The sequence below is a fragment of the Austrofundulus limnaeus genome, unplaced genomic scaffold (assembly GCF_001266775.1).
Source record: "Austrofundulus limnaeus strain Quisiro unplaced genomic scaffold, Austrofundulus_limnaeus-1.0 Scaffold105, whole genome shotgun sequence".
In the NCBI taxonomy this organism is placed as follows: domain Eukaryota; kingdom Metazoa; phylum Chordata; class Actinopteri; order Cyprinodontiformes; family Rivulidae; genus Austrofundulus; species Austrofundulus limnaeus.
The window spans coordinates 762,446-786,512 of record NW_013952507.1 but is presented as its reverse complement, the minus strand read 5'-3'; the positions used below and the strand labels follow the sequence as shown (position 1 = coordinate 786,512).

At 41.2% G+C, this 24,067-nt stretch overlaps 1 protein-coding gene across 11 annotated transcripts in view; it reads left to right on the top strand.

The window, feature by feature from the left end:
- Positions 1-24,067, top strand: part of kiaa1109 (KIAA1109 ortholog) — a gene marked incomplete in the record, with an annotated part of 88,764 nt that overhangs the window by 12,705 nt on the left and 51,992 nt on the right. For 10 of the 11 annotated variants that reach the window (XM_014013745.1, XM_014013751.1, XM_014013750.1 and 7 more), the window contains 33 exon segments: positions 44-200; positions 588-666; positions 3,575-3,666; positions 3,742-3,859; positions 3,944-4,099; positions 4,288-4,385; positions 4,588-4,772; positions 7,036-7,142; positions 7,235-7,467; positions 7,555-7,773; positions 7,916-8,053; positions 9,160-9,336; positions 9,530-9,658; positions 10,905-11,024; positions 11,161-11,492; positions 14,236-14,486; positions 14,792-15,032; positions 15,154-15,645; positions 16,930-17,203; positions 17,297-17,434; positions 18,688-18,758; positions 19,004-19,177; positions 19,475-19,595; positions 19,723-19,872; positions 20,146-20,273; positions 20,550-20,752; positions 20,845-21,045; positions 21,139-21,350; positions 21,597-21,748; positions 22,531-22,681; positions 22,771-22,923; positions 23,001-23,238; positions 23,383-23,531. In XM_014013745.1, coding sequence (XP_013869199.1) covers positions 44-200; positions 588-666; positions 3,575-3,666; positions 3,742-3,859; positions 3,944-4,099; positions 4,288-4,385; positions 4,588-4,772; positions 7,036-7,142; positions 7,235-7,467; positions 7,555-7,773; positions 7,916-8,053; positions 9,160-9,336; positions 9,530-9,658; positions 10,905-11,024; positions 11,161-11,492; positions 14,236-14,486; positions 14,792-15,032; positions 15,154-15,645; positions 16,930-17,203; positions 17,297-17,434; positions 18,688-18,758; positions 19,004-19,177; positions 19,475-19,595; positions 19,723-19,872; positions 20,146-20,273; positions 20,550-20,752; positions 20,845-21,045; positions 21,139-21,350; positions 21,597-21,748; positions 22,531-22,681; positions 22,771-22,923; positions 23,001-23,238; positions 23,383-23,531 — 5,839 coding nt within the window. 11 annotated transcript variants of the gene reach the window in all.

Here is a 24,067-nt window from a genome sequence, read left to right as displayed (position 1 = left end):
ATATATATATACTGTATATATACTGTATATTTCTGTCTCTAAGGGATTGTCTTTGGAAGTTCTTTATTCCTGCCGACTATCAGCCCATGAAGGTGACGGAGGTTGCCCAGCCAGGGAAACCCAGACAGATTCAAGCCTTCGAACTCCGCATGAACATCATTGCTGACGCCACCATCGACCTGCTTTTCACCAAAAACAGGGTGACTCTTTCCTTTCTTTCTTGTCAGCCGCTTTGATCTCTCTTCTTCTCGCCGCTGCACGCCTCATCTTTCTCTTTACGCCTCACCATTTCCACTCATTGAGATCGGTTCATGTTTTATTCTTTTTCGTTTTTCCCTTGAACACTTTTTTTATTATTCTCAAGCTAATGATGAGAAAGTCATATTGAAAACTAGCATTAATGCRTGTTGAATAAAGAGAGGAAATGGCTTGAAACAGAAAAAAAACATCCTTTTATTGCTGCTTTTGAACAGACGAGGTGASTCTTTTTATTTTTAGGCTGTAAAGCCATCTCTAATCATCAGACATCTTGTGTGACGAGTCTGTTTGCTTTCTCTCTCCTGCTCCATCTTCACTGCTGTTACTAGGAAACCAATGCCATCCATGTGAACGTGGGAGCAGGCTCTTACCTGGAAGTCAACATCCCCATGACTGTKGGAGAAGATGGTAAGTGTGTTTCACAGAAAGGTGATTAATGGAAAAATGTCAGCTCTAAAATCGGMAAACGTCCGCCTCGTGTTTAACTTTAGACACGCAGAAGCGCCTCATCTGGTTTTAATATGTTTTATTTCCACAATGAATACAGGATTTTATTTAAAGCCAGATAAGAACATAGAATAAAAATACCCATTTCACTTCTGAATCAACAGATGATTTAAGCAGCTCATGTTGGGTTTAGATTTTTATTTATGTAATACATTTTGTGCGCGTTAATATTTTCAGAAAATTTAAAATCTTAATTACAGCATTAACGTTTATATTTTAATTTTTTTTGAGAATACAGGAATCTCTGAGTGAAGCATACATTTTATTTAAGTGAAAATATATTTTTATGAGCATATTGAGCTGAGTGTTATATAAACTATTGCAGAATATTAAACCAAAGAAAACCTGGTCAGTAAAATTCTTGGCTTGCATTAAAGTGCAGGTTTATCTTCAGCTTTGACTCCAGCTACTGCAAAAAAATAACACGTAAAAAAAGTGGGCAAGCAGATGACTTGGGCAGAAACAGGCAAAAGTGAAAAGTGTAGGTGTTGAACTCCACATTGTGTAGGAAGGACCAGAATAGTCCCTAACTGTGAGAATATGAGGCTTTGGCCCTGACAAACAGCAGAGGAGTGATGGATGTTAAAAGATTGCAGGTCTGTTGGTGTTTGTACAGCTGTAAAAACTGCAAACTATTTAAAATACTTTTAGAAATCTGAATTTTCTTGAAGACATTTAGCAAAAATGTCCAGCTCTTTTCTCAACGGAGGGTCTTTATCAGCATTAATTTCCTCTTTCTTCTTTGAATGATTTAGTCTTTAGCTTAAAATTGGTACTGATTTTTGTACAAATAAACTACTTCTTTCATATCTTTGTATCAAACAGAGCATATATTTGATCCGTCACATCAAACCAAAGGTTAAATCCCAAAAGTGGAATGTGAAGAAATAGGCAGCGCATTGATTGAAACGTTTGCAATAATTGCATTTTGTCAAAATATAAATGAAAAAAGTACCTTATCAGTGGATCTTTTGAATGAGCTGTTTGAAATATAATCTTAAAGATTTGTTTGAAGCCATTTTTAAAGCAAAAATGTTTTAAAATGTTTGATTTTCCCTGCAAGCTAACAAAGCTTTTGTTCTTCCCAGTTTGGAAATCTTAATATCCAATTTCTATTTGAAGTTTCCTCTTTTAAAATGACATGAACAGTTCCTCATTAGAATATTAAAAACAGGTTATAGACTAAATATCAATGAGTGATCCTGATCAGGAAGACAAATGGAGGCATAATTCTGGAACCCTTCRTGATATTAGGATGATCCAGGTGTCAAACTGTGGCTTCAAAAGCAGAAATCTGAAAATGTGCTGAGGTCRTTTTCACCAAATCTAAATTAATCCTCAGTTTGATGTTATGGGACAAATACATCATTGGTTAAAAATAAATTTTAATTGATGTCATTGTAAATATAGAATATGTGCATCTAAATATTAGCCACATGACARATAATTAAATCATCATGTTTTGTTCAGAGGTCTGTTAAGTACTTGGGGGGGAAAAATAATTAAGTAAAAGTAAAAATACCTTAACAGGAAATGACTTTGGTAAAAAAAAATCACTGATGAGAAAAGTACTTAAGTAAAACTTGTAAAACTGTTCACAAAAATCAAGAAAGTAGAAGTAAAAATACTTTTACACACTGGAGAAATAAACTGTTGAATTTGCTGAACCAAACTGGTTCTACTAAACCRATTTGAGTAAATTAAGCAATATACATATTTTCTTTTAAAGAAAATATTTATAKTGTTTCATATTTACTATACTAGGTTTATTGGAACACGTTGACATGACTTGGTTGAATAAAACCAACACTTAATTTTTTAGAGCGCGTAAACAACTCCTTTTTATGATGAGTTTGAACAAATTTAATTTTGTAATGAGCAACTAGTGGTTAAATTTTTGCAATAAAGAAGGTAATGTATCATTATGTTTAGGTTTTAAATGTAGTAAAATAAAAGTAATACTTGGTAAAATTACAAATCCTCAAAAAGATTACTTAAGTACTGTAACAAAGTAAATGTACTTGGTTACCTACTTACCTCTGGTTTTGTTCTACTTACAAGTTTATTCACTACAAAATCAAAAGCTCCAAAATAACTGACTGATACAGAATTTATACTTTTATATGTTGTCGATGTGCCCACGTTTATTTTAAAAAGAAAAACAGGAACACATTTTTCTTCTCAGCTCAGCTTATTTACACCATTTTTTTYCTCCGAGCTGCTACCTCTAACAGGCTGCCCACATCTCTGCTCTTTCACGCTCATTTTATTCAGCCTCAGCTTAAACCGCCAGTCCACGATCCAGCTGCTAGGAGCTCCTGGAAACTGTTACTCACCGTTCCACAGGGCGTCAAAGCATCCAACCAGTGCTCATTATAAATCTGCACAACAGTTTCACCCATTTATTTTATTAGCAAGACAGAGGAGACAAAACTGGCATGAAGCTACAGTGTAGGGGAAAAAAATGGAGGGTAAATTTTAGGTACTGCATCTCAATAGAGCAGAGGAAGCACTTTTTGTTGTCTTTATGGGCTCTAAAGCAAACAAAGGTTGTAAATAACCTGCAAAGTGTGATGAGGTTTTATTCTACAGAACTACCAATCCTCCACATTGTGTTGCTTCAGTAACACAACATAAAGATCACTTATAAACATTTAAAGCCATCAGTTCCACACAGAGATTTCTGCAGTGATTTATGACAGAGCAGGTTTGCTCTGTCCTCAGATGCAGTGAAGCTTCAGCTATTGTTGGTAAAAATGAACCATTTTCAAGAAGTTGTTGTTTTTTTTGCCTGTATTTGTGCCCTCAGGTTACTCTCCCACCATTAAAGGTCAGCTGCTTCACGTGGACACCACCAGCAGCATGCAGTACAGGACTCTTCTGGAGGCTGAGATGTTAGCTGTAAGTAGGAGGAGGACGGTGCTTCTTTCCGAACACGTTCAGTGTGTTGAAAGCGTGTCTCTGCCTTCGCTTTAGTTCCACGTYATAGCCAGCTACCCCCGGGTGTGGAACATGCCCCAGTCGTGGCAGTGTGAGATCGAGGTGTACAAGGCCACGTACCATTTCATCTACGCTCAGAAAAACTTCTTCACTGGCAAGTGGAGCGATCGAAGTACAAACAACACAAGTTATCACTTGTTGGTGAATAAAACAATTACCGCTCGTTCTGTCTTCGTAGATTTAATAAAGGACTGGGCAAGTGACAGCGCCCCTGATATCTACTCCTTTGTGCCGTATTCCTGGAAGTTTAAGATCTTATTCCACCAGTTTGAGATGATCTGGGCAGCAAATCAGCACAACTGGATCGATTGCTCCACGAAGCAGCAGGAGAACGGTGAGACAGATTCTGTGCTACATGAAAATATCCACTGAATTAGGAAATATTGAACAGAATTTGGAAACTGCTCGCTCGAATGGATTATTTTGCCTTCTATGAAGACATGATGCGTCGTATAGTACGTCTGCACTCCTTTGAATATTGAGGCAGGCGCACTAATCAATTGCRTGATTGATTGTCTACAGTGTACCTGGCAGCCTGCGGCGAGACGCTCAATATAGACTTCACTCTGCCTTTCAACGAGTTCGTTCCCACCATTTGCCATACCCGCTTCAGCTTGAAGGTGAGTCCTGCCTGAAGTGAATGCGTTGATCCAAAAAATAAAAGTATCCATTTTTTTGTATGAATGCAGACTTTCTGCTGTTTTTCTTTTCTTTTTATCCCTGTTTGAGATTGGACTGATTTTAGATTGAGCTCAGTGAGCGCGGACCCTCTGAACTATGTGTTTGTGTGGCGTTGTGCACATGTTTATGCTCTGTCCTCAGGCGGAAGACACAGACATGCGTCTGTCCCTGCCGGAGTGCCACCCGAGCCGCTACCCCCTCCTCACCCTGGCCAAAGACTACCAGAACATCAAACTGCCCCCGGACATGTTCATGTCGGGGGAGACTCAAGGAGCTCCRCCTCCAAAACCCACCAAGTCTCGCTGGAGGAACATCACCCACGCAGAGTGAGAGAAACTAATTCACTCATGTAGACAAAAAGGGATGGCTTTAACAAAGACCCTGATGACTCATCATCATAAAACATCTACTTTAATTATGTTGAGGTAGAAATGAAATGTTGCCAAGGCTGCTGGAGGTACAAAGATTTAGTCTTTTGTGTAGTTTGTGGGGTTGGTTTGTATTGATCATTTTCATAGCGAGGTATAACTTTTATGATGATGGGGCAGCTGTGGTGGAGTGTTTAGGGGAGTCGTCCCGTAAGTGGAAGGATGCCAGTTCAATCCCCCGTTCCAGCCATCTCAGTTGTTGTGTCCTTGGGCAAGAAACTTTACCTGCCTTGCCYATTGATGGTGGTCAGAGGGTCYGGTGGYGGCGGTGCATGGCAGCCCCGCCTCTGTCAGTGTGCCCCAGGGCAGCTGTGGCTACATTGTAGCTTACCACCATCAGTGTGAGAATGGGTGAATGACTGTTAGGGTAAAGTGCTTTGTGGTCCGACTGGGCTGCGTGGACTTTTCACCCAACACAACACTAGCTGCGTTTCCATTGCAAATGTGCGCAAAACTTTGTTGGTATTCTGTTAATGTCGAAAAAACACAGTTTCGCAATTGCAGTGTTTCCATTAAGTAAGAAATGCTATTAAAGTCACGCGTGAATACGTTTTTTCTCACGATAAGTCATTACAAACATGGCGGCAGTGGATGTAAACACATAGCATATTGCTACCACGACACTAGCATTCATCATTAGAGGAGATGTCGACGTCTTTTATCGAGGCTTTCCAGAGACAAGCCCCTTATACTTGGGAGCGGCTACRTATGCTGCGTTTTTGGGAAATTGTAGTCGGTGAGTTTACTACGTTATTTTACAACTTCGGTGACTTGAATGACTACTTCTACTTCCTGTTGTCTTCTTCGTCGTTTTTTTCGCCAGTAGAAACAGCCGGTTGTTGATAACGTGACTCCTGTGATGCGAAAAAAGTGTTTCTATTGCAGTTTTGCGAAATACACCAATTTCGATGCGGCCGAAAAACCACCTCTTCCTAGCGCAAAAACATTTTGTCGAAAAAAGGAAGTTTTTTCAAAATTGACGTGTTTCCATTGAGAATTTTTTTCCGAAATTCTAATTTGCGCATTTTCATGGTCARTGGAAACACAGCTACTGATCGTTTATTGAAAAAAAAGCCACAATATCCAGCCACCTGTATTGTTGTTTATAAACTTATATGACTAAATAAATAAAAATCAATCAACCAATCAAAAATATATGACCTGTGGGAGGGAAGAGGGAGKAATTATGATAATTTATGGTCCGCAGCGTCTTTAGCCCGTTTATACTCGGTCAGGAAAAAGACGTCCAAAATGACGCAATCACCGACACACTGTCTCATGTCGTATTGAAGTATAACCAAGACTTTACGTCACGCACCGTCTTCTGAAAGAGCCTAGAATGTTTGTCCCAGTTTTCTTAGCAGCCTTGTGGAAATTTCCAGGAAACATGATTAAATCATTTATCATTTTTAAATTCTGTCACCATATTTTAATACCAAAAGACCATCAWACCGCCCAAGCCTAACTGTGAGGCATCTATTCTTGTGCTTTAAAATGAAGCCAGTAAAGGTCAACAGAGTGTGATTTGCTGTGAGGTGGTGTCTTGTTGAAGAGAAGGCTTATGGATATTATTAGTTCATAATTTTGACTTGTCTCGGTAATTAAATTTTCAATATTRGTATTAGTAATAATTGCAATTTTGTTTGCCTTTGCCCATTGCCACCATTTTACTGCACAATTATTAACYGTGTCGTCTTTTTATTAAGCTCTCTTCATATTTACCTTCTAAAAATATGTTTGTCTTTGCAAACTAATTTGCTCAGGGTTGTATATAAATCCCAGGTTAGCTGAATATGCAGTAGGCCTCTATGCCAAGGAGAAAACTGATCTGAGGTCTCAGAGTTCCACTGTAMCTCAGTGTGTAAAAACTCCACATTCGGATCAGTTATTTTGTATAAAAACCCTGATCCCCACTCTGCTGACGTACCACTGTGAGAGACCCCTGCACCTCCTGTGAGGTTATGATCAAATACTTTCTGGACCAGCACACTTTGCGCCGCAGAGAAATTGGGCATGACCCGTCTGCTCCCAGCTCCCTTTACTGTACGTCCTTCATCTGAACGGATCATGAGGCGAGTGATGACGTGGAAAAAGCCGCTTGAAATGATGATGCAGCACGAGAACTGCGTCCTGAGCGTACGTCTTTGTCATCTTTACACAGAGCTGGCTGGGTGGATTGCTGGAGCGTGCCAAACTTCCTGCTCATCATCGACTACACCTGGCACCCCATTTATCCCCAGAAGGCAGACGAGCAGCTCAAACAGTCATGTGAGCTGAAAGATTCAACCTTCAGGCTTGTTGCTGTCCTTTTCTCTCATGTTGATCTAGTTTGTGTGATGTGATGTGTGTGAATGATCCAGTTTCTGAGATGGAGGAGTCCATGCTGTCGGCTTTGAGGCCCCCAGAGCACCCCTCTGTACCCGCCAGTGCCCCACCCCACTACACCTCCACATCTGCTTCAGCCGCCCACAGTCGGGTTCCCGCCGACCCGTCAGAGCTGCCCCCTGACCGACTTCACGTGGAGATGGAAATGTCACCCAATTCTCAAATTCTTCTCTATGGGCCCTTGCTTCGAGCCCTGATCTCCATCAAGGTCCTTCAGTAGTGAACTTTTAAAGATTACTTTCCTCTAAAGAACTTTCTAAGCTCTTTTATTTTTTTTTTTCCATCGATCCCACAGGAAAACTATTTTGGGGAGGATGATATGTATACAGACTTTGAAGAGGCCGCGTCCAGCCCCGTGTTGTCTGCGTCTGCCTCCTCTGGCCTCGGCTGGTCTCCTCTGGGGATGGAGGACAGCGAACAGAAAGAAGCCCCAGACGTCCATCCGCTTGACCTGCGACCCTGGGACATCACCGTGTTCATCAACCTTTACAAAGTCCATGGGCGACTGCCAGTGGTAAGTTTAGTTTTGCAATTTAAAAACAAAAGAAGAATTTAAGATTAGAGCWAACAAGAATATTTATTTTACTTTATTTAAGGGTGGAATGTTTTTTGACCTGCACAATTTATTATATATTTACGCTTCGTGGTTGTTGTAGCACTGCAGCAGTGAAGGTCCAGAAGGTCCATCAGGCTTTTTGGAGCGACTTTGTTTTGAAATGAAGAAAGGTTACAAGGAGACAATGCTCCAGATGATTCTGTCCCCCATCCACATCTTTGTCAGTGACAACTACCAGGTAATATCCACAACTACACAACTGTTTCCAAATCTTTGACACATTATTTATGTCTGGTTCGCCCCTCAAGGCAATTGTGTTGATTTTTGGCCAGATTGCCCTTCCGGCAATCTTAAGGTCACTCCAATTATTGTGATGGCTCTCAGTCTTTGAAAAACAACCGACAATTTTAAAATCTTGCCATGTGAACCAAGCATTAGAAGATTTTATTTATTGTTTTTATTTTAAGTACAAAGTGTAGGCATGTATGTATTAGGGGTGCAAACATACAGAAAATTCACAATTCGGTTCGTTATTTTAGTCTCACGGTTCGATATTTTTTCGATACAAAAAAGAGAAATGTCCATGCCCTTCTTAACATGTAATTTATTGAAATTAATTCTGAACATTTGTTGAACCTCAAAAGTCCAGTTTTTAAATTAAATGTTGCTGAAACAGCAAGTTTCTCAGTGCTCAGATCTGTGCTCCACACTGCAGCCCAGGTGGAGTAGTCGAACACAGATTCACTGATCCTTCAACACAGAGCATCTTCAGAAGACATGTTGATCAAATAAATGTTAAACATCTGTATTGTTCCATACATAGTGTGTATTGAACCTAAAGCACTGTATGGTTACACCTCTGGTATGTATGTGTACTATACGTAACTCTATATAGATTTGTATATCTACCTGAAAGTGTAGGTGTATATAAAATGTTAATGCGTATTTTGACAAAAATAAATAAATAAAATGTGTCTAGAAAAGTAACACACTGATGATGTGTATGTATGTAGATGTATATTTACATATATGTATATTTTTGTATTGTAATTTAGTAGGTGAACTGATTATTCTGTCAGTCTTAATGGAATTGTGATTTAGAATAAGGAAACAGAAGAATTTATTATTTTTAGTAAGCTTTGGAGAAGGGTGGGATTAAATAAGTTTTTACTTCTTCACATTTCTTTTCAAATGTGTTAATTCTGTTATCTTTTCTTTTTGTTTTCCATACATGTTTGAAATAAACTAAACTAAAAAAAATCAATTCAGCTTTTTCGGGTATTTTTAGTTCCTTAAAATGATGCTGATGATGATGTGATGTGTTGTGGTTTATTTTGCCTGCAGCGTCCCACAGCGGATGGAGTGTTGAGAGATGGGCACCTGAGCCTGTCTGGGCTGCAGATGAGGGCTCATGCTATGTTCTCGGCTCAGGGCCTTCCCCTGGGAAGTGACACGCTGGAGTATGCGTGGCTCATCGACATGCAGGCTGGAGCGCTCACCGGCAGGGTCACTGTTCCTCAGGTGGGTTGCGTTCTCCAGGTAATGTGTGAATGTGGGAGCTATTTGATTAGAAATACAAACATTCACACATCTTTAGATAATCTGTAGATTTCAAATGTAAATTTAATTTATAACATTTGCTTTATCTTCAGGCTGTCAGAACTCAGTGTTAGGTTTTTATTCTATTCTAAGTCTGTATATTTGTGGCTGTTAGGTGGCGAGCATGATCGAGTGGGGAGAGACTTTCATCTTCCACGTTTTGTCTCGAGATTTCCAGCTGGAGCAACCTAAGCCCTCTGTCATCTGCCAGCACGGTGTTGATCGTCGCATCTGTGACGCCAAGGTACAGACACCAAACGATGAAACGATGGATGCACTCTAAACTGTGCTCACTTCCCCACCTTCCTGTCACACTTTGGTTAAATTATGTTTCTACATTTCTTTGGAGGACCGAATCTGACATAATTAGAAATAAAAGCAGAAATATATATAATTGGACCAATAAATAAATAAATATGTAAATACACTTAAAATGTACCAATAAATATACATAAAATGTACTAATATTTAGGTCATATATATATATATATATATATATACACATATATATATGCACAAGTAAGTGTTTCCTCATTGCCTTTGTTTTTAATAAAACTTTAAGTTAACCTGAGGCAGCACAAGCATGCACAGTAGATCTGCACATGGATCCTGCTCCTTCCTGTCTGTTGACCAATAGAAGAGAAGCTGACCCAGGAAGGCCCGCCCACCTTATTTAAATAATGAGGCAGAAATGCAGAAGGTAAAGTAAAAACAGGAGACAAAGAAATGTAAAAGCAACACATGAAAATAAAGACTTGTGGAAATTTTTTTTTTTAATTACTAAATCAAATCATTTGAGAGACAGATGCATTTACAGGTAAAAGAACAAATAAAAAATATTTTTATAACATTAAAATGTAAATTTTGTGCTACAATATATAATTTACTGGATCTAAGCTGTGAAAATAAATATGAAGGTCAATTAAATTATAAAACATGAGGTAATGTTTTCTCTTTTTTATTTAATTGGTGCATTATAAATGTATTTATTTATTGGTCCATTTATATAGTTATGCTTTTATTTCTAATGATGTCAGTTTCGTTCCTCCGTACATTTCACTCTGTAAACCCCTAAATGAGATCATTACAGTGAAACAGTGAGATTTAAATGTTGGTCAGAGCTGTTCTGTGTGAACTGAAATGTTCAGATCAGAAGTAAACAAAGCTCACAGAAACTTTTCTCTAACGAAGTATGACTCAGAAAGGACCTGAGAAGCAGAAAAACACTCAACACAAAGCTCGCAGCTGACATACATAGAAAACATACACACCACAGGGATACCTTCAGTAGGATGCAGAAAAAAACAGAACATCTTGTTTAAATAGGAATACTAATAGGGGTATTTTTAAAATCTCTGCCTGGGAGCCCTCATTATATTCTGACAACTGAGCAGCTGTGGCCACAGGCAGTGGAGCAAAATGTAAAGACTAACTCGGAGCTTGCCTCGTAAAAAGCACAGAAAAGTTTCTAAGCAGTGTTTGTCTTTCAGCTGAGCTTCATGCCCGGGCATTGTCGCACATCAGAGGAGCTGAAGTACACCATGACGAGGCTGGCCATGGATGGAGTCGACCTGTTTGTCGTGGAGCACGGTTGTGCTGCCAATGTCAAGGTAATTAGCTCCGAGCGCTGACGAACTGTCGAATAAGGAGTAAAGTGTTTGATTTGCTATCAGTTGATAATTTCTGTGCAGATTTGTGAGGCAGATTAATTTTTTTTATTTTGTTTTACTTTGTTCTCCCCTTCAGACGGGTATTATCCGCGTAGCCAACTGCAACCTGCACAACCAGGCAGTGGGAGAGGGCATCAGCGCCGTGGTGCAGGACATGAATGTGCGACAGTACATCGAACAGCAGCAGCACAACGAGGCGGCCAGGCTGCAGCTGGCTGGACAGGGTCAAGGTCCGGGTCAGCCGCTGGGTCTGGGTCAACCCCCCTTGTTGCGACGTTCTGTCTGGCTGGAGGCGGGTTCAGTCAAGCTGAACCTCATCACGGCGGATATTGCCCTGGCTGCTGACCACCCAGCCAAATGTGAAGTCCAGAGGCAGTTTTTGGAACTACACGATGCTCAGACCAAAAGGTGAAAGTCACCAAAATCTATTATTTAACTTTTTGTTCATTGGGTTTTAGGGAAAAGGTGTAATTTCTACTTTAGTTTGCTTCACTCCATGTTTGATTTTGACTGCGTTTTGTGGCTTAATTGAGGCTGCCAGTGGTTGTAAAAGCATATTTCATTCGAGTGTAAATGCTGAAAGTTATTTCACAATTGAGCTGAGTCATTCCCTTTTATCACACCTCTGTAGAGTGAGTCACTGACTGCATCATGTTCAGCTCCTGACACGCTGCAGATATTTTAAACTAAATGAGCTGTTTACAGTTTCTAATGGTATATAACAGTAAAAGTGTCCTAATGTTATAATGACATTTTTTTAACACAGTAAATATTGTCTTTTAGGCTTGTAATGTATCAGTGTATTGTCACTGTAGAGTGAAATCCGTTGGGGCTCCTCCTCCAGTTTACCCACTAGGACACTGATGGGTCTTGGAGAGGAGACGATGTCTCCCTCTTGGTTTGGAGGMGATGGGCCGGACCTACAGCCACCTGGGGGTGACCGGTGCGGCTGAGTCTGACGTGTCTCCTCCGGGAGTCATCAGGCGGGAGCCTTGAGCTCGGCCTCCAGCTRCCCTCCTTCCAGTAGTCTCTCCCTTCGTGAACCCCGGCCTCTGGGTCAGCGTAGTCGCTCAGGACGCCTCCAGCTGCCGGTCACTACTGTTTCTTTGGTAGCCGCTCCCTCGTAGGATGTGCACTTCTTATTGTGGTCGAGATGACATTTGGTGACCTGTACAGTAGGTCTCAAGGGAACTGTTAAAGGGGAGTTATCCTGTCTCCCCAGGTTAATAAGCATTAAAAATGAACTTATTAGTGATCTATGACCTCATTTTATTACCTCTTGGCTTCAAAGTAACCATACTCTTTAATATGTTATTACCTTGTTGCTTTACAGTAACAAGACTCTCATGTAATCAGAGAAAAACCTTAAAGGACAACTCAAAAAATCAATGTCCAGCCATGAATTTGTCTTTATGATGCTGTAAGCAGTTTAATAGGAATTTGCAAGAAATGCCACATTTGGTTATACAGATTAAGAATATTGATTAATAATTGATGGTGATAAAAATAAAATGCTCTAATATACTGACCTATCTTTCTAATTAGGTGGTGTGGCATTTTCTGTTAATTTGGAGACGGCAGGACAGGTTAGAGCGGGGTTCTCTGCTGGTCTGATTCCAATCCTAGTGACGACTGGAGCGGTCGGGTCTCTTGACAAGAGAGAAATGCAAAACAAACTGGAAGCAGGTTGCTTATTACAACCCCAACTCCAATGAAGTTGGAATGTTGTGTAAATCAGTGGTTCCACCTTTTTAGACTTGTGTACCCCCTGAACCATTCTGTCATACCACTAGTACCCCCTCTGTCAAACGTAATGATGATTCTCCAAAACTATAATGTACTACAATTGATTATTAAATGAAAATTATTCATTAACTCCATAGAACATTTAATTCTCAGGCATTTTATTCTTTTCAACTCAAATAAAAGAAAGATAAAAACGTTGCCTTGAAAGTAAATAAGTAATATATAAACCAGGTAATGGCAGGTGCAGGAAGCAGCAGCGTCCAAAACACATCAAATACCCCAAATGAGCAAATTTTGTGGGATTCTGTGTTTTATTACATTTGGTGTCAATTTCATGATTCCATTTGCATTTTCCACCTTGTGGAAATCATAGGGCCCTACATATCTCAGTCCTATTTTTATTTATTTATTTTTACACACGTGGGAAATTTTTCCACGTACCCTCTGTAATATGCTCACATACCCCAAGGGGTACACATACCCCTGGTTGGGAATCACTGGTGTAAAGCATAAAAAACAGAATACGATGATTTGCAAATGTTTTTCAACTTACATTCCACTGAGTACACTGCAAAGACCAGATATTTAATGTTCAAACAGATCAACTTTGTTGGTTTACATAAATCTCACCTATGGTCACGAGCTTTGGTTGGTGACCGAAAGAACAAGATCACAGATACAAGCAGCCAAAATGAGTTTATTTCGCWGGGTGTCTGGGCTCTCCCTTAGAGATAGGGTGAGAAGCTCAGTCATCCAGGAGGGACTCAGAGTAGAGCTGCTGCTCGTTCACATCGAGAGGAGCCAGTTGAGGTGGCTCGGGCATCTGGTTAGGATGCCTCCTGGTGTGGCTTTCCGGGAATGTTCCACTGGGAGGAGACCCAGAGGAAGACCCAGGATACGCTGCAGGGACTACGTCTCTCAGCTGGCCTGGGAACACCTTGGGATTCCCCCAGACGAGCTGGTCCAAGTGGCTGGGGAGAGGGAAGTCTGGATCTCTCTGCTTAGGCTGCTGCCCCCGCGACTCTATCCCAGGTAACCGGAAGAAGATGGATGGATAAAACTCACCTGTTTCCAATGAACCTGTGGAATGCTCCAAACTGGTGTTTTTTGAACATCCCTCAACTTTCCCCATCTCTGTTTGACCTTGTCCCAGCTTGTTGGAAYGTGTTGCAGGCATTAAATTCATAATGAGTCAATATTTGCAAACAAACAATGAAGTTTATCCGTTTGAACATTAAAAGTCTCGTCTTTGTCGCGTATTTAATTGAATATAGGTAGAAAAGGATTTGCAAATCGTTGTATTCTGTTATTTATGTTTCATACCACGTCCCAACTTCATTGGAGTTGGGGATGTAGATGACAGTAAGCTACTTCCATTCACTCCTCTGACCCCTCTTCTCCACAGACTCTGGTTCCTGTGGCCCGACGAGGCCAACGTTCGCAACAAGCGAAGCAGGAATCGCTGTGGCTGCCTGGGAGGCTGCAGGTTCTTCGGTGGTACCAACATGGGCCTGGACTACTTCAGGCTGGAGGAGCTGACGCCCTCCTCCTCCTCTGCGTTTTCTTCCACCAGCGTGGAGATGGACATGTGCTATGGCCAGTCCTTGCTGCAGCCTGGGGAGTGGATCATTACTAAAGAAACTCCTAAAGTGGATGGTACGCATTAGTAAAGATTTGCTAACACTTCCTGATATTATCTGCAGGAGGGAGTGGCTCCAGGGATTTGTTGCGGATCTGAAGCTGAATGAAGTTTTAGCTGCAGTCCACATTTTTATAATTCATTAATAAAGCACAGAGGCCTTCCTTTCCTGCTTGGAATAATTACTTGTTTTATCTATGTAGAGTTTAATTCTCAACTTTTGTTTTTTTTAATGCCTTGTCTAGTTAAAACCATGTTCAAATTAAGGTTATATGTAGAAACGAAACCAAAAAGAGTTGACGTTGTCCCCATGTTTTCTTAGGGAGGGCCGTAGGGCACAAAACAGACACACACTCTCCCTCCCTGCCTCCTGAGCTGCCTGAGAGGCGTGGTCAGCAACACCTGAGCCTCCAGGTTCCCCAGCGCTCCCACAGCTCCGCCTCCTCCTCTGAAGAGAACAGCACCTCCAGCGCTGCCTTGCCTCTGCTGGCCGGAGAAAGAGACTCGCCCTCGCCGAGCCACGAGGAGCGCTTGGGCCCTGTGAACGGCAGGAGCCACGCTGAGTATGTAACAAATCCCACCATACAAGAGCTGACAAACGTGACAGATTTATGATTTTATTTACTCTGATTGTAATCAAATGATTCCAGTGCTGCAGGGGTKACATTTGCTCTTGTTTCGCAGCACGTTGGGAGACGTTCCAGAGGTCTCCCCCGTCTCACCCAACAGTTCCCAGGATCGCACCTCGGTCCGCTCACCCCTCTGCTCTCCCCTCAAGCGCCAGTCGTCCGTGCACTCCTGTCGGCTGGGTAGCACCAAAAGCCTGTCGGCCGCCGTCTTCACCGACAAGCCGCCTCCGGTGCTCTCCGGAGGCGTGCAGTTCAGCAGCGAGGTCTCCCGCAGCGACGAGAACGTCCTGGACTCTCCTCGCCAGCGCAGGAGCTACGGCTCGTTTCCCTTCACGCCGTCGGCAGACTCCAACACCTTCCACCAGTACCGCTCCGCCGACTCCAGCATGTCGGTGGCCGACAGCGAGGCCTACTACTCCGCCACCGAGGACTTCGAGCCGATCAGCAGCGCCGACGAGGGTCCGGGGACGTACCCGGGCCGCAAGAAGAAAAGGAGGCAGCAGATGCAGCAGCCGCAGCAGCCCCCGTATCACATGGAGAACTACAGGTCAGATATTTAAACAATTAAATTAGTTTGTGTTATTCTTCCCCAAAAAGCTCCTGTAATCTGAGAGGAGACAAACTGCAGTCTCAGATTATGTAGCAGGCTAAAATAATGGATTATACCTTAATTTCAGTAATGAGTATATAATGTATTTCTAATTATGATCTTTTTAGGAAAGGTCTAACAAAACCTCAGTATGAAAAAAGCACTACTGTTTAATGAAGGTTGATAAACCTTTTTATCTTTCAAAGACAAACATTTAAAAGCTAATAAAGTAGGGACGTAATGATTCACTGAAACCCTGATTCAATTTGATTATTGATTTTAAGTTCATGATTATGATTATTTTTGATTAATTTTTTTAATGAATTTAGGCATTTTATAACCAAATATGTTTCTTTTCTTTAAACATCAGCATTTTTGTCCTTCAATCAATAATAGAAATGGTGTGTTTTAGTAACATATTACTTCAAAATTAATAAAAATGTCGCCACAAATCCTTCGGTGACCAAACGTTATCGAGTATCAAACTGAAAACCATCTTAAAGCCATAACTTCCTGTTATACAATAACAATTCACATTTTAAGCAGTTATAATCAGTTATTAATTGATTCTTTATCAATTGTTACATCCCTATTGAAAAGTGCACGTTTTAATTAAAAACAGGCTTTAACCAGCCAATTCAAATGACCTCATAAGAATCACAATGTCTTCTTTTCAATTACTGTAAAATGTCCTGATGGAACAATGAGGAKGAATACATTAACTKTGTTATGCAGRTTTTTTTTAATTCAAATTGTGAATTTCATTGCAAAAAGCAACTTTCYTCGAGGCTAAACACGTTGCAGCTTTAGTTTATTACTTTCCCTCGGTCATACGTGCACAGATGGCCGTGATGTGGAAGAATTGGTGCWAATGAGAGGTTTTGATCCACGGGTAGCCACTTACCACTGGAATGTTTTACAAAATGATTTTCACTCTTGGTCTCTAACTACCTCGTCCTTTTTTCTGTTAGCACAAATTGTTTTCACGTTGATTACAGCATGCCTTTGTGTCAGCGCAGCCCGAAGACGAAGACAAGTAATCATGAAACCTTTCAGCTGTCACCCGAGAGGCTCAGTTCTGACATCGTCGTCTTTGTTTGTCAGGGTTAATTAGGAAATAGAACTTTGCAAATGAGAAAAAAAATCACAAGTTGTGAATATAAACTGTAATGTCTCCACATACTGTTTGTTTCTGTAAAGTTTATCAGTATTTTTATCTATAAATTACTCATGTTTTTCCAGCCGGAGTTCGATCTACCACAGCGTTGAGGGTCCCCTCACCTACCTGCTCAATGGGGAACTGATCACCGAGCCCCGTCCTCTGCCACCTCCCCCGATCCTGCCTCCACTKCCCCCCCAGCCTCTGGCCACCCACACCTCCCAAGCCTCCTTCGTGTCCGCCTTGGCCATGGAGGAGGAGAGCTCTGTGGAGGCGGAGAAGACGGCTGAACCGGGCCCAGTGACTCGACAGCCCCACGTCATGGCGTGCTACCAGAACTATCTAGCCCACTACCAGGTGCGTGCTGTCGTTCTACACCTGTACAGAACAGTGCTGTTTATGAGGCCCGACATGTTRACATACTTTAACATTTCACTTCATTTTTGTCAGGTTTCCAATTGGTCTGTCAAACAGCCAACCAACAAGAGGACGTCCAAATCGTCTCTGCACCGCCCTCTTGATCTGGACACGCCCACAAGTGAAGAGAGCTCCGCYTCTTTTGACCAGCTGTCTGTCCCCAGCTTTAAGGTCTGACATGAACTTTTTTTACTGATTCTGTTCACACGTTACACCGAACTGTGTTTGCACTGTAATACTGTTAAAGGTTCAGTTCAGCGGTGGGCACAGTTCTGCTCATCTGGTAATAGCAGAACTAATATTTTTCTATTTTTTTGGTTTAGCATTGGCATTAATTTTATAATGTATTAACTAACTTTATTTCCACTATATTTTCAGTAGTTTCTCTACTTTTTAAAAATGCTAAAATTCACATCACCATGTTCTTACTAAATTCAATAACATTTCCTTTTACCTGCATCAGTGACGTTCATTAACTTAGCAGTTGGCCCCCAAAATTCCTAAAAGACCTTTTGACATTTTTTTTAAGCATTTTTAAGGGTATCAAGCTCTGGTAAAAACAGAGGAAGTCATCTGACAACTTGGTTTTCAAAAAAATGCCCCAGGTAGCATCTGGAAATGTCAGGAAATGTTTAAAGGCATTAAACAAATAGTTTTTTGCCCACCGGTGGAACAAAGACTGGATTAGACTGGCATTCACAGACCAGAGTCACAGATCACACTCACAATTTCAGTTTTCTAAGCATTTTCTAAGTTTGTTGCGAAATAATAAAAATTAAACAAAGAGACACAGCTTTGCTTTAATCTAGGTCATACAAATATTGGTTTTTAGTGTTAATAATGTTTAAATGTGAGAACTAAATTAGCAGAAGCACAGTTTCAAAGACTGAAATTTGTCACTTCCAGTTTCTTTCCCTCCTCTCCTGTCTGCTCTTTTGGTTTCAGCAGTTGTAGCTCYGCCTCTTGGCCTAACAGAAACAAACTATTTTCTTTATTTTCACCTTTAAAAGAGAAATAAATGTTTTTATCTCTGGTCTATGAAGCATTTTGAGTTGTGCTGATTTACGTTTGTCACATTACACATTTAGGTTTGGTTTGATATCTGTGTTGAAGTTTAGTTATTGACAGTAAATGTGAAACCATTCCTCTGAGGTCTGAGCCAGGGGAACAGGGAGGGGAAATGAACACTAGAAGGGTGCTGTACMGAGTTTCACATGGTGGACTGAATATTATGATGATTAATATTGCCACTTTAGCTTTAGCTTCCCCTAAATTTAGTTTTATTTAGCTTTTAATCATTAGCGCAACTAAGGGAATTGGTTATGAAATTGGAAAGGTGTTAGTGAAGCTAATATTTTGGTTAGTTGTATGCACCATTGATTCAGTACGATTACACTGAGATACCRTTCTCTTCTGCTTTCCAGGTGATAAAGCAGGGCCTCTCAGCCAGCTCTCTCTTAGATCGAGGACTTCAACTGATGGGGGAGAGCAACGGGTAAAACCATTCAAACATCTGTGGCGTAGAAACTTTTTAATTGTTGACATTTTTAAAAAGATATAGGGCCTAATTAGTCTGCCTGTCAACTTACTGTATATTATCTTTGGAATAAGCAAGGATTCATTAAAAAATGTTCAGGTAAATGGAATCAAATGTATTGTTCACTGATGATACATAAACCGCCTCAGTTAACTTCTCCTGTGTTTGACCCTTGATTCGCTCATTTCCTGTCCTCTCCACAGTACACCTTACACCCCCTTAGATAAAAGGGCCATGGAAAACACAGACGAGGACACGACGACAGATGACTGGAGTCTGGAGCAACCCCTGGCTCAGACCAGGACCACCGCCATAGTGGAAGTGAAGGGGGCCATCAATGTGGTGCTCACGCCGCTCGTAGCCGAATCTCTAGACAGGTACCATTCGGTCTTTCTGTAATATGTTCCTCCATAATATGTTGCTCCAACTTTGGGAAATAATCTGATTGTTGCCTCGAAGCCTTTCTCACAGTTTAGGGTTATTTTTAGCTTGAAGCTAAGATTTTCTTTTAAGCCACTTTAATCCATTCTCATACTTCATTTTGAATCTAAAATAACCCTGCCAGGGATTCTGAGTATAATCTTGTGGGTCCAGCCTTGTGCTAGAACTTGAATAAAGTAATCTGTGGTGACTGTTTTAAGACTTTTGTTAAATCTTGTGTGTGCACGTTTTAGATACATCGAGTCCATGGTCCACTTTGTCAGTATTCGACACCCAGCAGCCATTCTGGATGACCTGCATGGTAAAGTCCTCAACGAAGCCTATCAGATCAGCAAGTCCACAGTCACCGAGTCGGTACGTTCCCCTCACTGAACAGAGCATCAGCCGCTTCTGTTTTTCGCTTTAAAAGTAAACTAAAGTCAAGCTGATCGCCCTTTGATTGATTTCTACATTTAATTGTTTTTGCGTGGGGTTTTCACAGAGCCAAGCAGGCAAGCAGGAGCACAAGCTGTCCAAGACGGAGGGCCCGACCCCTGGCTCGCTTAACGCCTCCCATGGACAAACAGAGCTGTCCGTCAAACCAGACAATGTGAAAATCAAGGGCCTTCAAGCCAACGTCTCTATCCCAAAGGTGAGACATGTGACTTAGATTAATCACAGCCTGACAGTAGTCCTCAAACTGGACTCTGACCAGGAGCCAGGAGCATTTTAAGCCCCTTTTTATATTTATAGGAGTTAAGAAACAGATTGTGCTTTTTAAGCTTTTGCCCTTTGACATCAGATTTGTTCATTATTAGTGTTGGAAAAAGTAGCTGGAAATTATTCTATTTTTTTCAAGTTCTTTTTTTTTTTTAAGTTTTTTTCACAGTTGTGGTTAGTTTTAATTGGTTGTTTTTGTGTGTAGGTGAATCTTTGCCTCCTGCAGGCTTCTGTAGAAGAAGGGTCACCGTCTTGCTCCAGTAAGTGCATCCCACATGTGTCTCTGGTTGCCCTGTGCTTCGACAGGATAGCGACTCAGTTCAGGATGAACAGGTACCTCTACAGCTCATCATATCTTTTTTTTAATATGATTTTTTTATTTGGTGGCCAGCATGCATGGGTCACGTTTTTAATTGAGGCTGTTTAGATGAAACGTTTAATAACTAACTTGGACCAAGTTAGGTGAGACTTTGTGGCCACCTGATAAATGTTTGGTCTTTTGTTTTAAACTCATCCTCACTGCCAAAAAAGTGTGCACTATAAAACTTTTATCATACACTTGAAGTCGTGTTTAGACTYAAAACTCACATTTTTCTCCTGTCCCTGCAGGGGTATCGTAGAGGAGACTCCAAACACCACCGAACACGGCCGACCCTCTGTTATGTTAGAGAAGTACGCATCAGCTACCAAAATGCAGCCTCAGTCTTCGGGCTCGTTGCGCTCCAACGCAGGAATTGAGAAAGGCAAAGAGATAGCTGCGAGGCTCAATGTCCACCGGATCCACAGCCAGCTTCGAGGCCTGGACTGGATAGGTCGGGTCCGAAGTCTGACCTCTCAACACACCTCGAATTTCAGTGCTTAAAAATATGTTGCTTCCTAACTGTTGCCTGAACTCTCTCTGTAGACACCGGCACGTTTGCCATCACAGCCATTCCTTTTGAGAAGTCCAAAGTGCTGTTTGGTCTGGAGGAGATGGAGGAGTTTTCATTGGTGGATGAAACGGACGCTCAGGCAGCAGGAACAGATTTGAGCCGCTCTGCCACAACTCTTGAGAAGTGGGGCTGGATCATGTTCGAATGCGGCATCGAGAACCTTACGGTTAAAGGTAAATAAATCCCGACTCCTTCGTCGGTTCTGAAAAAGAACGACGTGACGTTGAAGACGAGGCTCTGTGAAAACGTCGCGCCTTGTGTCCCAGGTGGTCGCCAGTCTGGAGCCATTCTTTACAACGCGTTCGGTGTGATGGGCTGCTCAGATACTGGAGGGAAAACAGGAGTGTCCAAAACCAACGGTTCGACAGGTTCTCAAACAGGAAGCGGTTACAGCACCGACATGTCTGATGACAACCTGCCGCCTGACGCCAYGAGTCCCAACTCTGACGCCAACGAGCACACGGACTCAGACGACCAGGTGAGAGGCAGGAAAAGTGGGAAGTGATTTGAGTAAAACAGAAAAGAAACATCAAATTCATTTAAAATGTGAAGTCGTCCAACAGGTACCTCAGAAGCCTGTTGGATTCTGCCTCATCTATTCAGAGTTTGGATTATGGCTTACTTTATGGAAGCCTTGCAGCCCAAAATCTAAGCAGAAATATGGACTCTATAAAAAGCACAAATGAAAGCACCATTTGTTTTTTTATTCTTTTCTGCTTTTCAGGATGAAGGTGTTGAGTCAGACGACCTGAAAAAGGACCTCCCYCTCATGCCTCCACCACCTGATTCCAGCAGCATGAAGCTGACCATCAGAGAGATCTGGTTCAGCTTTGCTGCTCCCACGAACGTTCGCTCAGCTTCACAGACCATATCCAGGTGCTCTGACCACAGAAACGGTTACATCATTTAAACCGAGATGAATATTTATGAGCTAATGGACCAAAATAGTTTTAAGTTTGAATATTTTTTTCCCTGTAAGGTTTAATAAGATGAATATTAATTAATATTTTCTGTCAACGGCTCTCATTGAGTGTTATCATTTAGTGAAAATGTCAAACCAGTCAGTGTCACAGTTCCAGAGGTGGAKACTCGAGTCATTAATGTTAGAACTTTAGATTTGACTTGAAAAAATGCTCAGACTTGTGATTTGATTTTAATTTGATTTGAACTTGCTCACTTGAAAAGTCTTAATATTTTACCCAAAGTCTAAAGTTAAAAACAGATTTATAAAGTGGGCCTCATTAATTCATTTCACTCATTCTGCTTTAACAAACGAAGACCATCCCTCCGACAAACAAATATAATACATTTATTGGTATAGCACCTTTCAAAACCCAGCTACAAAGTGCTTTACATCATATTTAAAAAAAAAACACATAAGAACATAGCACAAATAAAACTAAAACATGCAAAAATCAACAATTAAAAGCCATCTTATAATAATATGTTTTTAAAAGAGATTTATAAAAATTTTGAGAGATTATAACTCAACACATCTGGCGCTTTAGAAAGAAAAAAACTACAAAGCCTGTTGAGATTTTTGTAGACTAAAAGATGCATAACAATTACTATTAACGGAAAAAAATAAAAATGTATTTACCTTATATTTATTAATCAATAGTTAATAAGTGAGGTCTTGTGTTTTTTTGTGTATTTAGCCAGTTGAATCTGCTCAGCACAGCAACGCCTGCCATCGGAGCCTGGCTGGTTCCCATCGACCAGCTCAAGTCTTCTCTCCGTAAGCTGGACATGGAGGGCACGCTGCGGGTGTGTGCTGTGATGGGCTGCATCATGACGGAGGCTCTGGAGGTGAGCTCTCCTCACATCCCATAAACAGCGTTTCTTGTTTTGTTGTTGTTGTTGTTTTTTGGATGAAACCGTTTGTTTTCATCCAACAGAAAAAGAGCATCCACATCCCGATCCGCAGCAAGTACAACCGTGTGACTAAGCGAGCCCGCTACCTGCACGAGAATCCCTCCTGCATGCTTTGCAACATCCTGCACCGCTACCTGCAGCAAGCCGACTATTCAGTCATAGAGGAGGCCACCATGGTCGGTGTCAGCCTGATTCTCTTCTGTTCCAGTGATCAAACATCTGGATCCTTCACTTAATGCTCCTTTATTCCCAGAATGATGGGGTCCCAGCCCTGGTGACTCTGAAGAAGGGTCTGGTGGCCTTGGCCAGACAGTGGATGAAATTCATCGTTGTAACTCAAGGCTTCAAGGCTATTGGTCTGATGGGGCCCAACCAGCTTACCAAGGCCAAAGAGCCTCAGCCAAACCTGGGAGATCGGATGGGTCTGGACAATGGAGCTGCTCTGCAGAGYGACACCAGCGCTGATGGAGCAGAGTTTGAATACGATGCAGGTGGGAACATACAGCTTCTCCAGTCTTCATGTTAGTTATTGCTTAGAAATAAACTCAAATATAAATAGTGTTCAGATGACCTTTTTCATATAAGTGGTTTTTTATGTTTTTCTGGGAGTTTTATTTGATCTTGTTATTGTGAAGCCACAGTGAGTGAACACACCATGCTGCTGGAGGGAACAGGCAGTCGCCCCCTCCCTAAAGAAGCAAACACTGGTCCTGTCAGCGGAGTGGAGATCATGAGGAAGCTTTCAAAGTCCCACACACACAGCGAGTCTGCTCTCAGAATAAAGGTACGAGCAGGACGTCATCTGTCCTTTTTGTCATTTTGACACAACTGCAATTTTTTTTATGATTTTTGAGTCTAAACTTTTCAAAAATTTCTCCGGAATCTTGCAAAATTCGAGCAAATTTGTTCTGATTATGAGCTTTTTAAGCTAATAGACATGTCAGAATTTAGTGTGTAAAATATAAAAATCTTTAAGAACATCCGAAGAAGTAATTTGTACCTGGCGTTTGAAAAAAAGCTCAAATACTCTTCAAATGAAGAGCCTGACAGTATGGAGCACCGAAACAGTCACAATTAGAAATAAAAGCAGAAATAAATAATTGGACAAATAAATACATAAAAACACTAAACGTTGACCAAATAAATTAATTTACTTTTTTATTTCAGAATATGCGTTTAAGAGACACAAATGCATGTACAAGTTAAAAGAAAAACAATATATATTAGGGGTGCAACTATACCAAAAATTCACGATTCGGTTCGGTTCAATACTTTAGTCTCACGGTTCGATATTTTTTCGATACAAAAAAGAGATATTTC